Genomic DNA, 13197 nt, shown 5'->3' on the forward strand with positions numbered 1-13197 from the left:
CAGGTATGGTAAAAGGTGCCTATTTCTTGATGGCATTTCCAACACTGAGGTGAGTTTTTTTTTTTGTTTATTAGTGAGGTTGTCAGGGGAATCAAATAGGTTCTGTAGTACATTTTCAAACTCTGTTCCCACAAGTCTGTATTTGGGGTGAATCTATATATATATTTATATAAATTCTCCCATTGTTTTAATGTAATTGTCGTGTTGATATTCTGGGCCCGCTTAACCATATTTTGCTTTACCTTTTCCGTTTCAGTTTTCTATTGCAGGAGGCAGTCATATAATCTGCTTATTAATTTCTTATTTTCCGCTTTTCAGAGTGCTGAACTTGATGGACTCTGGTCTGATCCAGAAGGCTTGTTCTTATGTTCTTAATTTTATGGTTAATTCTGGACTTATTATGTCATATATTTTAAAAAAAAACAACAATCAATCATGTAAATAAGCTCCACTCAACTATACTGGTAAGCCTCAATTTTGAAAGCAGTCTGTCTTCCCACCATTAGGTGGCTGCAATTTTGAGCATACAATTTTTAAAGGTTTAAAAGCTTATACTTTTTTCTCTTTCTCCTAACAAGGCCATACAACTGTATTGATGATTAAACCAATCTCCCTCCCACCAGAAGTGCATAAAATAGCAAGACACTTGTCCGAAGTATCAGAAAACAGTTGGAGTCTACGATTCTGATAAACTGTCTTTCACATAACACTGCAAACATGCTAGCTGACAGTGGGGAGGGCTAAAAGTGAACCCCATATGTCGCATAATAAAATTTTGCCACTTGTGGGAATAAGATGACATTTCCCTGCCACACTCCTACTAGATGTGGAAATACATCCCAGCTGAACAACTGTGCATTCACTGCACACAAAAACATTGTCTACAAAACCCCTTAGAGTAAAATCAATTAATTCTTCTCCTGTTGGACTCCTGCTGCTTTAACAGGCAATAATTAGAGGTACTGATATAATTTTTCAGTTGATTCTGAAAGCAGGATAAAATAACTAGGGGCTGACATTGTATATGAGGCTGTTTCTATTAACTCTGTTCTGTCACTTTATGCTTGATGAGCTTTTGTGCATGAGCAATCAATGCCTTCAAACACACTGATTAAGATTATGAGCTGCCAGAGTTTACTATTCACACAGATTTATCAGCCTCCAGAAATGGTCACAAGTGGGCTTCTGTCGATATTTAAAAAACACAGTTACACACTGCAGATTTTATACATGCAAAAAAGTGTGCATGTATACTTTTTAACATATTATATATATATATATAATTACTCAATTAGAATTATCGAACAATAATAATACTAAGAATATTAAATAATCATTCAAAGTTCATTATCATTAATGCCCCATGGTGCACAGTGATAAGTTCCAGTATTGCAGTCCAAGCTCTGCTCACAAACTGAGTTCGATCCTAATGGAAGTTGTTTTCAGGTAAGCTGGCTCAGGGTTGATTCAGCCTTCCATCCTTCTGAGGTCAGTAAAATGACTACCCAGCTTGCTGAGGGCAAAGTGTAGATGACTGGGAAAGGCTGTGGCAAACCACCCCATAAGCAAAGCCTGCCTAGTAAACACTGTGATGTGATGTCATCCGAAGGGTGCCCAGTGCCTGCAGAGAGGACTGCCTTAACTTTTTTATAATTACTGTAGTGCATGAAGGACATTGCAATGGATCAAGGGTCTAGTAATCTTAGTACAAGAATGGGACTAAATATTCAATCTATTTGCCACTGTTGTTGCCCCGCTTAAGATTTTAATCAGAGCCTATTTTTCTTCACTGGTACTCTCTACAGCTTTTCCTTCACATCATTCTCCCATCTATTCTTCACACAACACACTGCCAACAGCTTCTATTGAACAACAATTATGTTTTCAACTTGTTCTGGCTTTCGTTACTTGCGAGCCATCACTTATTTTTTTTTATCAGGGAGTAACTAGCAAGCTTGTACAAACTAGCACCAGTGCCTGAGGTCTGCCAGAAGATATGACTGTAGAAATTGAGGGCTGAAATATTATTTCAGAAACAGAAATGGTGATTCATAAGATCACAAGCAAACTGGACACTGAGCTCATGATCTCCTCCAGCACACGAGGTGCGTACTGAGTGGCCTCAGTACAGTCAACAAGTCATAGCAGGACAGAAAATATCCATCTCCAGAGAAAAATTATGCAGGCTTGTCTGGAATGTTATATACCGTTATCTACCGATGTTGTTCAGTCATTGGATGCCAGACGACTGGGACTTTCAGCAGATGAGGAGGATCATGGGCGATGTGATTCTCAGCTGTCCAGCTGCTTTCTTGTAACCATGTAACAGGATGTGGTTAAAATTCTGTTGACGTACATAGACTCTGGGCATCAATCCCGAAGCAATAAAGTATCAAATGGTCTTAAGGTTTGACCTACAGCTACTGGGTCTATTTATCAATTCTCTCTGATGGCTATATGACCCCTTCAACAAATAGGAAGCCTAGTAGCAATGTAGCTCAATAATGAGTGGGGAGCCTGTTTTGAAAGAAGCTTGTGAGCAAGCAGAAGGTGAACTGTAATAAACTGAATACTGGGGAACAAATAAAATGAACTCTTGGACAATCAAAGTGATTAGTTGCATTGCATAACAATTTTCATGGACTCTGCAGTCCACCTCTGCTGCCACACTGATCATGGGATGAACACTTGAAACTACCTTTTGGTCTCCGGTGTAGGCAGGCCTTCCCTTTATTATTTTATACTGCTCACCTCATCCTAAGGATAAACTCTCAGATAAACTCCCAGATAAACCTCTAGGCCCTTAAAAAGCAGAATACAACAAATAGAAATCAAACCTTACATTAATGTGTTGACTAATGGTTTTTATTGAATGTATTCTGATATCTGTGATCATCGACATATATCATAAACATATGGGCTTGTCAGCTGTTGGGGAGCTTTGATGGTTGGGGCAAGATATCATGTGGGGTCACACAATACTGTGACATTGCCACAATGTTCTAGCAATTGCTCATCTCGACGTTTTTCCATAGAGATTTGGGGGTTGCTAGAATGTGGTGGTGATGCATGACATCATGTGACTGGTCGTGACATCAAAACAACACTGCTTCTGTACTCCCCCTATTTTACTCCCACTACTGGAAACCCCATAAACATACCAATACAAATGGAGTGCCATTTTTATTTCCTAATTGTTGGGGGAGGGGAGGTTTTCTACAAAAATGTTGCATACTTGGTGGGCGGCAGTGAATTAAAAGTTAAGAACCACTGGCAAAGATGTTACCTTGCACAGAAGCTGTGTACTAGGGTAAAGTCAATGTCAGCTGGATCAACTAGCCACATTTTGACCTGAATATCTGACTGGGTTATTTTAAGTGGTGCATCACACCATTGCCTGTACAATCCACTACAAACCCAGGTTATGATTTACATATTACTGTCAGACAGTCTTTCATTCAGAGTCAGTGATACCCACAGTCAGTCTGGCTGTACATAGAAGCCATAATGGATGTGAGGTGTGGGAATCTCCGCTCGTGTGAGCATGTCATTTTTGCAGTAGCAATAAGGTATTTTATTTATTTATTTATTTACTTATTTATTTACACTGTAGTTCACCTTTCTCACTGGGACTGAAGGTAGAATTGACAGAATGAGTGAATACAATCAACAAGATGGGACATTCAATAAACACTGAAATAGGCAAATTCAATGAATTATTGGCTGCGAGATATAGAATTGCCACTGATAACCCCCCACCCCACATTGCCCCTAAGCTATTCCTGAGAGCCTGGTGACACTCAGGAATAACATTTCAGGAGGTTTAGGGGGTTCCCATTAACCAAAGTCCACAGTTTGAATCTTTATGATCCACACATTACTATCAAAAGTTCATAGATGAAACTTCATGCAGCCCTAGACATTAGTCCGACATTGGAAGTAGTGGCAAACAGATGACGGTGAGAAGCTGTAAACACTGAAGGGCAAGCCCTGGGTGTGTACCAAGCGATCAATGGTGATGAATTGAACAAGTCTAGAGAGAATCACAGCAAAATATATCTACATACATTAAAATGGATATCCTAAATTGCTATGCAAAAGAAGCTTCCTTGGTATTTGATTAGGATTTTGCCTGCATCCGAGAACAGGATCAAGACCCTTTGGAGAGAAGAGATATAATTTCCTCTCCTGTTAGCCTGCCAAATCGTGTCTTTAATTGCTTATGATTTGGTGCCATGTCTGACTGCAATGAAGGGATCAGTGACACTCGCAGATGTGCTCCAGCCTCAAATATGTTGTTGGCAAATTTTGAACCTTGGTTGACTTAAGCTTTGCAGGCTGGTTGGTAATTAACTTATTTTTAGACCAGCGTGTCCATTCAAGGCCACACAAATTACAAGACACTGAAGTGTTGCTTGTCAAAGAATATCCTTTGCAAATACAAGTCTGCCCATTTTAAAAAAAAAGTTCTGAGGTCTGAAAATAAAGTAGCAATAAACAAAGAGAAGCTGGTTCTCTTTCATCCAGTCATCCCTGGTTTCTCTCTACCTCTGACAATTACCCATCCTTCTCTCTGAGACAGGGACAATATGAAGTGTTCCACCACAACATTAGGTAAGTGTTCCTATACATAGTGACTAAACAAGCAACTGAAAAAGCTTTGCTTTTAGACAGGCCATGGTAATCTGTAGCATGTCCCACCCACCCTGCAAGGAGATTTTTACCTTTCCCTGCTGAGTTCAGCTGTAACTGTTACAGCAAGGCTTGGAAGAGAAAAGGAAAATGAGGAGCAGTGGCATGGGGGGAATGGTGCCCATGTCCTCCTGCGCCCACCCCCCCCCCCGTGCTTCCCCCCTGCCCCTTCACTTACCTTAGCTCAGCCAGCCGCAAAGAGTATCTGGCTGCAAAAGCAGCCTGTCTGGGCTGCCGCCCATCCCAGCCTGCCCCCGAAGCCTGGCCCGGCCTAGGGGGGAAATTGGGGAAGGGTGTGGGGACAATTTTCTTCCCCCCTACGTGACTCTAATGGCACACACCTGGGGCGCCCCCCCCCCCTCCATGGCAGCTATGCAACTGATGAGGAGAAAAGGGAGAAGTGCCAGGAACAATGGCTGCTGAATCTGCCATTTTGCACAGGCATTACAGAGGGAAGAGAAAGAGTAAAAGGGGTCATTTGAAAACTGCCATTTTGGAGTATTCCCTCAACCAATAATTTGCAATATCTGGAACTTACTTGCCAATGGGGAAAAGTCTGTTTTTGTTGGAGTTTTGTTGCATCCACACCCATGCTCCCATGTAGAGAAGCACAGTTCAGGAAAATCTTTCCCAGTTCCCAAATTATTGGCTTTTTATGCAATATGTAAGTGTTTCTTAAGAATGTCTGTTTATATAGCACTTTGACAATTGTATTCCACCCGCCCATCCAAAATCCACATGACCCAGATAGATAGCACTGGTGGCTATCACGTGCTATCGTCCTGATGTAAAGGGTATAGGCTTGATGAAGCCAATTCCAACATTAAAGGGTAGGACAATTGGTGGGGATGCAATACAAGGTTAGTGGTATCCTGATTCGACCCCCTGCAAAAGCCTCTTTCCTGTGCCCTCTTTTCCATCTCCTCAGTAAAAGTGTGGAGGCAGATGTAGGAGAAAGGTGAAATATCAGCTTCTCTGTTTCAGCTTGTTTTCAGCTCAGGTACAGCAGCAGGAGACAATTTAGGGGAACGGGTTAGAAGGGATACCACACCTGAGTGCATCTAACTATGTAAGGAGGATTTGCCCCCTGGTCCTGGGGGCATTCCTCAGCCAAGCAGTACTCATCACTGAATGGCAAACACCAGCAACAGGGCGCTCTTTTAATTTTTATCATCAAGCTTTCTTTTCAACATCTGCATTAAACTACATGAAAAAAGGAACAACGGGAGCATTCAAGATGACAGCCGGCAATCACCTCACTTCACCTCTCCCCTCCACCCACTGTCTCTTGCTATTTTCACCCCTTTGAGATGAACTGTGAATGTCAACAGTACAGCCTCTACCGAGATGCTGTTATGCCATGTCCTTTGTACATATACAAATGCCATCCAAAAAAGCAACTGAGTGTTAAGCCAAGTATCTCTCCTCCCTCCTGCCCTTCCTTAATGCATTATGAACAGAAGATGCCAGTGTACTGATGGAAATTCTTTATGTGTGAAAAACGTCATCTGCTTAGTTCAACACTGGCTGTGAGAAATTCTGGACTTATTCAAACATTGACTCTACTTGGCTCTCTCAAAGAGACAGACGCCGAAGGAATTCTAATGCTGAATGCTCAGACATGACATACCTCGAAAGAATAAGAAAGAAACTGTATTGCCTGCTGCTCACAGAAGGACATGACATTTTTCTGTCCACCAGGCTTAGAATGATTCTGTATATAAGGCCTCTTTAATAGTGGTACATGTTTTTATTTTACTTTGTGACCTTTGGCAACAGGAACAGAAAAGTAGCAATCGTGTACTGATTGGTTCTCAGCAAATCCAAGAGGCAATAAGTCAAAGAGGTTAGAGTTTTCTTTCCCTAATGAGTCATTCCCTAAAACCGTTTCAAAGCTTTATGATTTCCCCTTTTAGTAGGTGTAGTTTCTTCCTGTTCAAAATTTTATGCACCCTTCCCAGTTAGCAATATTAAGCCCAATTTGCTCAGGTTAAAATTTTAATATTCAGAAATGTTGCTCTAATGTTCTCATGTAAAATGATAATTTATTTAGCAAGTTCATACAAGTAGCAGATCACATTAGAAATGCATATTGAACATGCAAGTTTTGGCATCCCCACATACCAACCAACATGTGTCTGCCAACTGTCAACTGGTCCAGTGTAAATTTCTTTTTAATCAGTCGGAACCCGTTTTGCAAGGAAAACAGTGATTCTTTCCATAATCAAGTAGCATTTGAAACATTTAGTGCCTTGTTAAATCTAATGAGTGAGATTTATTATGAGTCACTTCCCTTAATAGCTGACAGTTTCACAAAATGTTATTCACCAAGGTGTAAATATATAATAGGCAGCTGTTAAACCTTAATAAATATGCTTAATAGTTGGCTAGAAATTTTTTTTCCCTGAATGGCAGTATTTCCTCTCCACTACTGACAGGAAATGTTGCTCATGAGGTATGCCAAATAAGGATAAACTGTGGGAAACCTACCTGCAAAATGAAGCCTTGAAATGTTAATTCTTCAAACACACAAGAAGAGGATGTAGTTCACAGAAGAGGATGTAGTTCACAGAACAAGCCACAGCACTTCAGGTCATATTGAAAATATATTAATGTTCAAACTGAGGCAAAACTGGTCAAAGAAATCTGCTATCTTTGAAGTGACTTTCCACATCACTCAAACAGAAAGTACTATTCCAACACTAATGACACTAATTTGAATACTTGAGAATCACGTTATCAGGATCCCATAATCATACAGGAATGTTATCAAGGATTAGCATCTCCTTCATAATTTGTCAACAAATCAAGCAAATCTTGGATGTGACAAGTTTATCACAGATCAGATAGCACTTGTCACCAAGTAGCTATTTACACCAGACAAGCAAACCACAGCAAACATGACCAGTAATCCGAATACAATTAGTCAGTTGTGTTCCTTACCCTACAAAAGCATCTGGTACAGCTTCCACTACCTCCTTTCCTGGCCAGCCCTTTCTCACCAGTGCTTCCACTGAACCAGGTATTTTGTTCTTGATGTTAAAGTGACATGAATGATGGATGATGGCAATGTTTTCTGGCACAAACATTAAATGTGCAGACTCTTTTGAATGTTCAGCACTGAAGAGAGAGACAACTCTAGTTTCAGATGTTACAGGAAAAGACATTCATACAGCATGTCATTCATGCCTTTCATCTAACTTCTTGTTCCCTTTAACTAAAGTAGGAAAAACATGCAGAAAACCAGAGGCCAGTCACTTTTGTAAATACATGTTTGAACAAGTTTGCCAGTCATGTGGTTAGGACCAACTGCAACATTTAGCCTAACACAAAGTTTTCTTAAATTTAAAAAAAAATCAAATTTTATTCATTGTGCATGTGTTTGATTGTTTCCCTATTTGGTAAAGATGGAAACAATATAAGACTATTCCTTCGAGATCAGATTAACAGTCCATTTAGCCCTGCATTGCTTTTTCCTTAAAAACCCTACAAGAAGAGCACAGAGGTCAGAAACTCCTCTGTTGGTTGTGGTGGGTTTTCTGGGCTGTGTGGCCATGGTCTGGTGGATCTTGTTCCTAATGTTTCGCCTGCATCTGTGGCTGGCATCTTCAGAGGTGTATCACAGAGGGAAGTCTGTTACAAGACTTCCCTCTGTGATACACCTCTGAAGGTGCCAGCCACAGATGCAGGTAAAACATTAGGAACAAGATCCACCAGACCACGGCCACACGGCCTGGAAAACTCACCACAACCAGTTGAATCCGGCCGTGAAAGCCTTCAACATAACTCCTCTGTTGTTTCTCCTCACCAACTAGCATTCAGTGTACGCTGCCTCTGGATGTGTTTCACAGTTTCATCATAGGCACTGATGGACCTACCCTCCATGAATGTCTAATCTCCTTGTAAAGCCATCTAAGCTAGTAGCTGACATGTCACCTTGTGGCAGTGAATTCCATCATTATGTACTGTGTGAAGTATTGCCTTTCATCTGTCCTGAATCAACTGACCAGCAAATCTATCCTCTCCCCAATAATAATCCATTAGAGTTCAGAGCAAAGCAAATAATCTTTACCAGACAAGTGTACAGCTTGTTGTAAGTTTATGGTGTAGGAGAAGGAGATTCTCCAGACCAATAATGGAGAAGCAGCTATGAGATGTTTCCAGACTCTAAAACTATCACTGCAGCACCGGGATACTCACCTGGGTTGGATTGTACAGCTCCTGCAACGGGCTTCTTGATCCCTTCCGGCAACAGATGTCCATTCCAAATGGATTCCTACGTATTACTGATGGGGAAAAATTGAAAATCAGTGAGCATTTCCACAATTTTAATTAAACAAAAGTTTAAACAAAGAATTATGCTGGATTTCTTAAACCTCTACTTTATATTCTACAAAAATATTTAACCAGAAAGGTGGATTTGAAGTTTTTGGGTTTCAGATAACTAAATCATATTATCTTTCTGCTTAAATTCCTTTTCAATATGCTGCCTATACCACAAGCTACACAGGCAAACACACACACATATACACATCAAAGTGGAAAAGATCCAACTGAATACATCAACAGTTGAGTTGCTGTTTTAATGAATGCACTTTTACTGGGTTTTTTTTAATTAAATGAGTTTACAATCTCCAGAAAGCTAAATTTTCCAAATGGTTATCATTTCCAATTGCTTGAACTCTGATGCAAGGTCATGTACAAGTTAGGACTCAAACAGAGTCGTGCCCTTCTAAGACCAGTAAAGTCAGTGGCCTTAGAACAGTGTAACTGTTTAGGATTGTACTGTAAGTCTCTGAATTTAACAATCTAACATTTCAATACATTATTTCTGAAATATGACACTGATCTCATGGATACTTTCAAACTGTAAGACCTCATGGATACTTTCAAACTGTAAGCTGACCACTGGCAGTGGGAGACCTCCCATTCCCTGGAGCCTCTGTCCATTGCCACTTAGCTGGGTAGTAGGAGGGAAATGGTGACCTAAATGGGGGGGTGGGGCACACAGTTGACATCCCTAGTGTGATGATGTCACTTCTGGTTCAACCTGGAAGAGGCATATCATATCAGGTGATGCTCTAACATTCATCTGAAAGTTTATGGTTAAACTATAGAGTTTTGAGTGAGTGCTAGAGCATTCCCTAAATGAGATGGTGTCACTTCTGAATCATGCTGGAAGTGATATTGTAACCCCCATGCCCAGAATGGATTGGCTCAGAATGAGTTGACCCAGTAAGGGGGTGGAGACTCAGAGCAGCAAGAGGCTGCAGCAGAGAGCTCTTTGGAGAAGACAAGGGTACCAGACTCGGACCTTGATTTCTATAAGCCCTTAACACCTTGTTAAGGTAATTGCAATATTGTTGGGAACTACTGGGAAGGTAGTTGTTTGTTTTTGCTATGTTGTAAATGTTGGAGTTATTGTTTCAGGGTTTCTTTTGTGGTTGTAATGGGTGAGAGTTCTCCTGGAAACCTTCATCATGTTGCAACCTGTTCATCAAGCCCTTGGAGTCTTCAGGAGCCAGCCAACTTGCAAAGAAGAATTTGGACTTGGCAATATCAGTAGACTGTAAATAGAAGGACTTGAAATGCAACCTGAACAGAACCTTGAATTGTAAATGTTAAATGTTTTTAAAGTGTTATTTGTAAAGAGAAGTAAACTGTTTTGTTTAAATTTGCTCCTTTGCAAACTCATTCCAAGTACTGCCCCACAGAACCCACAAGCTGAGGTTACAATATCATCATGCTGGGGTGCTTCGCCACTGTAAGTCTGCGTCCTCCCGTCAACAGGACAGCTTCCCTAATTAAAAGAGAAGTCTACTTATTATTGAATTGACATTTGAGTACCCTTAGGACAGTGTTCCAACTCTTAGATCTCTTGATGCCTTCTGCTCTATTCTGGGATGGGGAACAAGTGAACAATATTCAAATACTACTTTTGCAAAAGGCCTATAGGCTACAAAAATCATCTACAGGTTTGTCATGAAACACTACAGGGGTGCAGTTAAGGAAAGAGTGCAGTTTAATATTTTATTTTAAGAGATGGTTTCAAATACAACACTATTTTTAAATGTAAACCTTAAAAAACCATGATTTTCCATTTAAGTATTTATGGATTTCAAAAGAGCTGAAAAACTAATGGTGTTTGAGAAGGAAAAGACGAGAAGACGATAGTAACATTATTTTCAAAGGTATCATATCCCACAGAATGAAAAAACACCTCACAACTTTATAAGGTACTGTGGAATAATCCTCAACATTATAACCAGGGAAAACAGAAATTCCATACAGTTCCCTGGAACTCTTGTTGCATCATCTTCCATGTTTTAACAGTGTGCTTTTTGTCAGGTTTGCAGCTATTTTGCAGCACTCTGATTTAGCAAACTTCACACACTACTTCCAGGCCATAAGCTGTTGCTGTTTTTATTTAGAGGACTCTGAAAGAGCTAGGCTGAAAAGCCAAGCAGAAGTAAAACCAAGGTGTTTTCCGCATGGACCATGTATCCTGGGATAAGAAGGTGAAACATCCCGATTTGGCCATGAATTCCGCATGGCTTCTGGGTCTGACTCGGGCCCTCCCCGCGAGATTTCCCTTACCCCGCGACTTTCAAAAAACAATAAATTGGTGGTTCTTTTATTTAAAAAAACCATGCTGATCCTGCCTCGCCACCTGCAGCCAATCAGAATATCGGAAAAAGGGACAGTTCATGAATGCACGGCAACGTTGGTGAGAAAAATTAAAATAAACTGGGGGCCATGCGTAATCACCTGGAGTTCTTCCTCCTGGCCTGAACGCACTGATGGGCTGCCATGCGGAGGGAGAAACCAAGAAAGAATCATAGTATGTATAGTTTCTATACATAAATAATGCCTCATTAAGCTCTGAAGTGTCTCCATTTGTGCAAGTCACAACAGGATAAGACTTACACAAGATCATAGCCTTTCATTCCACAGTAATAAATCTAGAACACTGTAACGACATCATTTCAGTATTCTCAATTACTGTGAATTTTACTGGTTGAACCCAAGTTCCAGTGCTACAAAATATATGAGCACTATAAGCTGATATACAGCTCAGATACCAGCAATTGTACAAAATGCAGTCACCATGGCTGCAAACTATCCCCCCCACACACACACACAAACACACATATGGGTGCACAACTCACAATAAGTAGGATAGTAGACTCAGGTTTCAAATTGGTTTCTTATTACTACACTAAACTAAAACCCCTCAAGTTAAAATAGTCTTTTACAGTGTTAAAGAGGTTTGTAGAATGTTGTCTTGCATATTTATGTTTCCAAACACTGATGCTATACTAGGTTTTCTTACTGCCCTAAAGCAACAAATTATGATATATTACTTAGACAAATTGGGGTCTTATTTAATGGTTAGCATATTAAAATCTGACAGTTATATGAAAACTGCAAAACAAAAATCCTCTGAAGAAGTGAGATAGAACACATTCTTGCTTTCAAGACAGAAATGAAAATATTTCTCCCCCTCTTTTAAAACCAAAACATTAAAAAGGTAATTATCTTCAGAAAGAACACACTACTTTCCCCTCCGAGCAGAGAAAGACACCACAGTTTGGTAGTAAACAAACACATTAAGTATTCCAACTTTCCTTCACAATTAAACAATTGGATATTACCATGGGATGCAATTATAATTAAATTCTGAAGATTTTTAGTTAAACAGCTAAATAGGAAAAATTGGTTCATTTTTGAGTGGTTAAACACCTGCAGGAGACCAATCATTAAGTTTTAGCAGGCGCACACATACTTTGAATGGAAATGTTTCCCTGCAAAGAAAGAAAAGGTCAGCTTCCAAGCAGATAACAACTCTGAGCTTATATTGTTCACAAATGGATTTTGCTTCATGCAATCCCTCTATGGAAGAAATCACACCTCCAGAAATCTCACTGTGAAGGAGGCTACACACAGAGACAGCTGATGAGCTGCAGAACTGAGTATCAACAAAGAAAAACTACTCAAAAAAGAACACTTGTATCATAAAGACAAGAAATAATAATTTTAAAAACCCTGAAGCTGCATCAAAAGAAAGAGCATAATAAAATTAGAGGCAGAAGACAGCCGATTCTGTGAGAACCCAATGAGAAAAGACACTCAGAAATGGGGGCGGGCACTCAAGACTGCCACACTATTATTCATGAAGTGATCCATTTAAACGATACAGCAAAAAAGCCACAGCAAGACAAATTTCTTTAAAATTGCAACTGATGTTAAAATCACAGAAAGGAGGGGGATGATAAAAAAAAATCAGGTGGCTTGCAAAGACATTCAAAAACCTTTCTGAACAGTTAGGTCTGTACCATTTACGTAAGTAAAAGTGACGGAGATTAGCAGATTTTCCTGGGCATGGCTTTCCACATACATAATGCCACATTGAAGGTGGTGACTTGAAGATGGGAACCCAGAATCACTGCAAGGAGGGAAGGAGATCAAAAGAGTTGGTCTAGTCAGCACGCAGGGCTTGGCCAA

General features: G+C 40.1%; 1 protein-coding gene across 3 annotated transcripts in view; it reads right to left on the reverse strand.

The window, feature by feature from the left end:
- CHST11 (carbohydrate sulfotransferase 11) overlaps positions 1-13197 on the reverse strand; it is a 239441-nt gene that overhangs the window by 120287 nt on the left and 105957 nt on the right. For all 3 annotated transcript variants that reach the window (XM_048502019.1, XM_048502017.1, XM_048502018.1), the window contains exon 2: positions 8893-8978. In XM_048502019.1, the coding sequence (XP_048357976.1) occupies positions 8893-8978 (86 nt within the window). The remainder of the gene's footprint in view (positions 1-8892; positions 8979-13197) is intronic.

Source organism: Sphaerodactylus townsendi, linkage group LG06 (assembly GCF_021028975.2).
Source record: "Sphaerodactylus townsendi isolate TG3544 linkage group LG06, MPM_Stown_v2.3, whole genome shotgun sequence".
In the NCBI taxonomy this organism is placed as follows: Eukaryota; Metazoa; Chordata; class Lepidosauria; order Squamata; family Sphaerodactylidae; genus Sphaerodactylus; species Sphaerodactylus townsendi.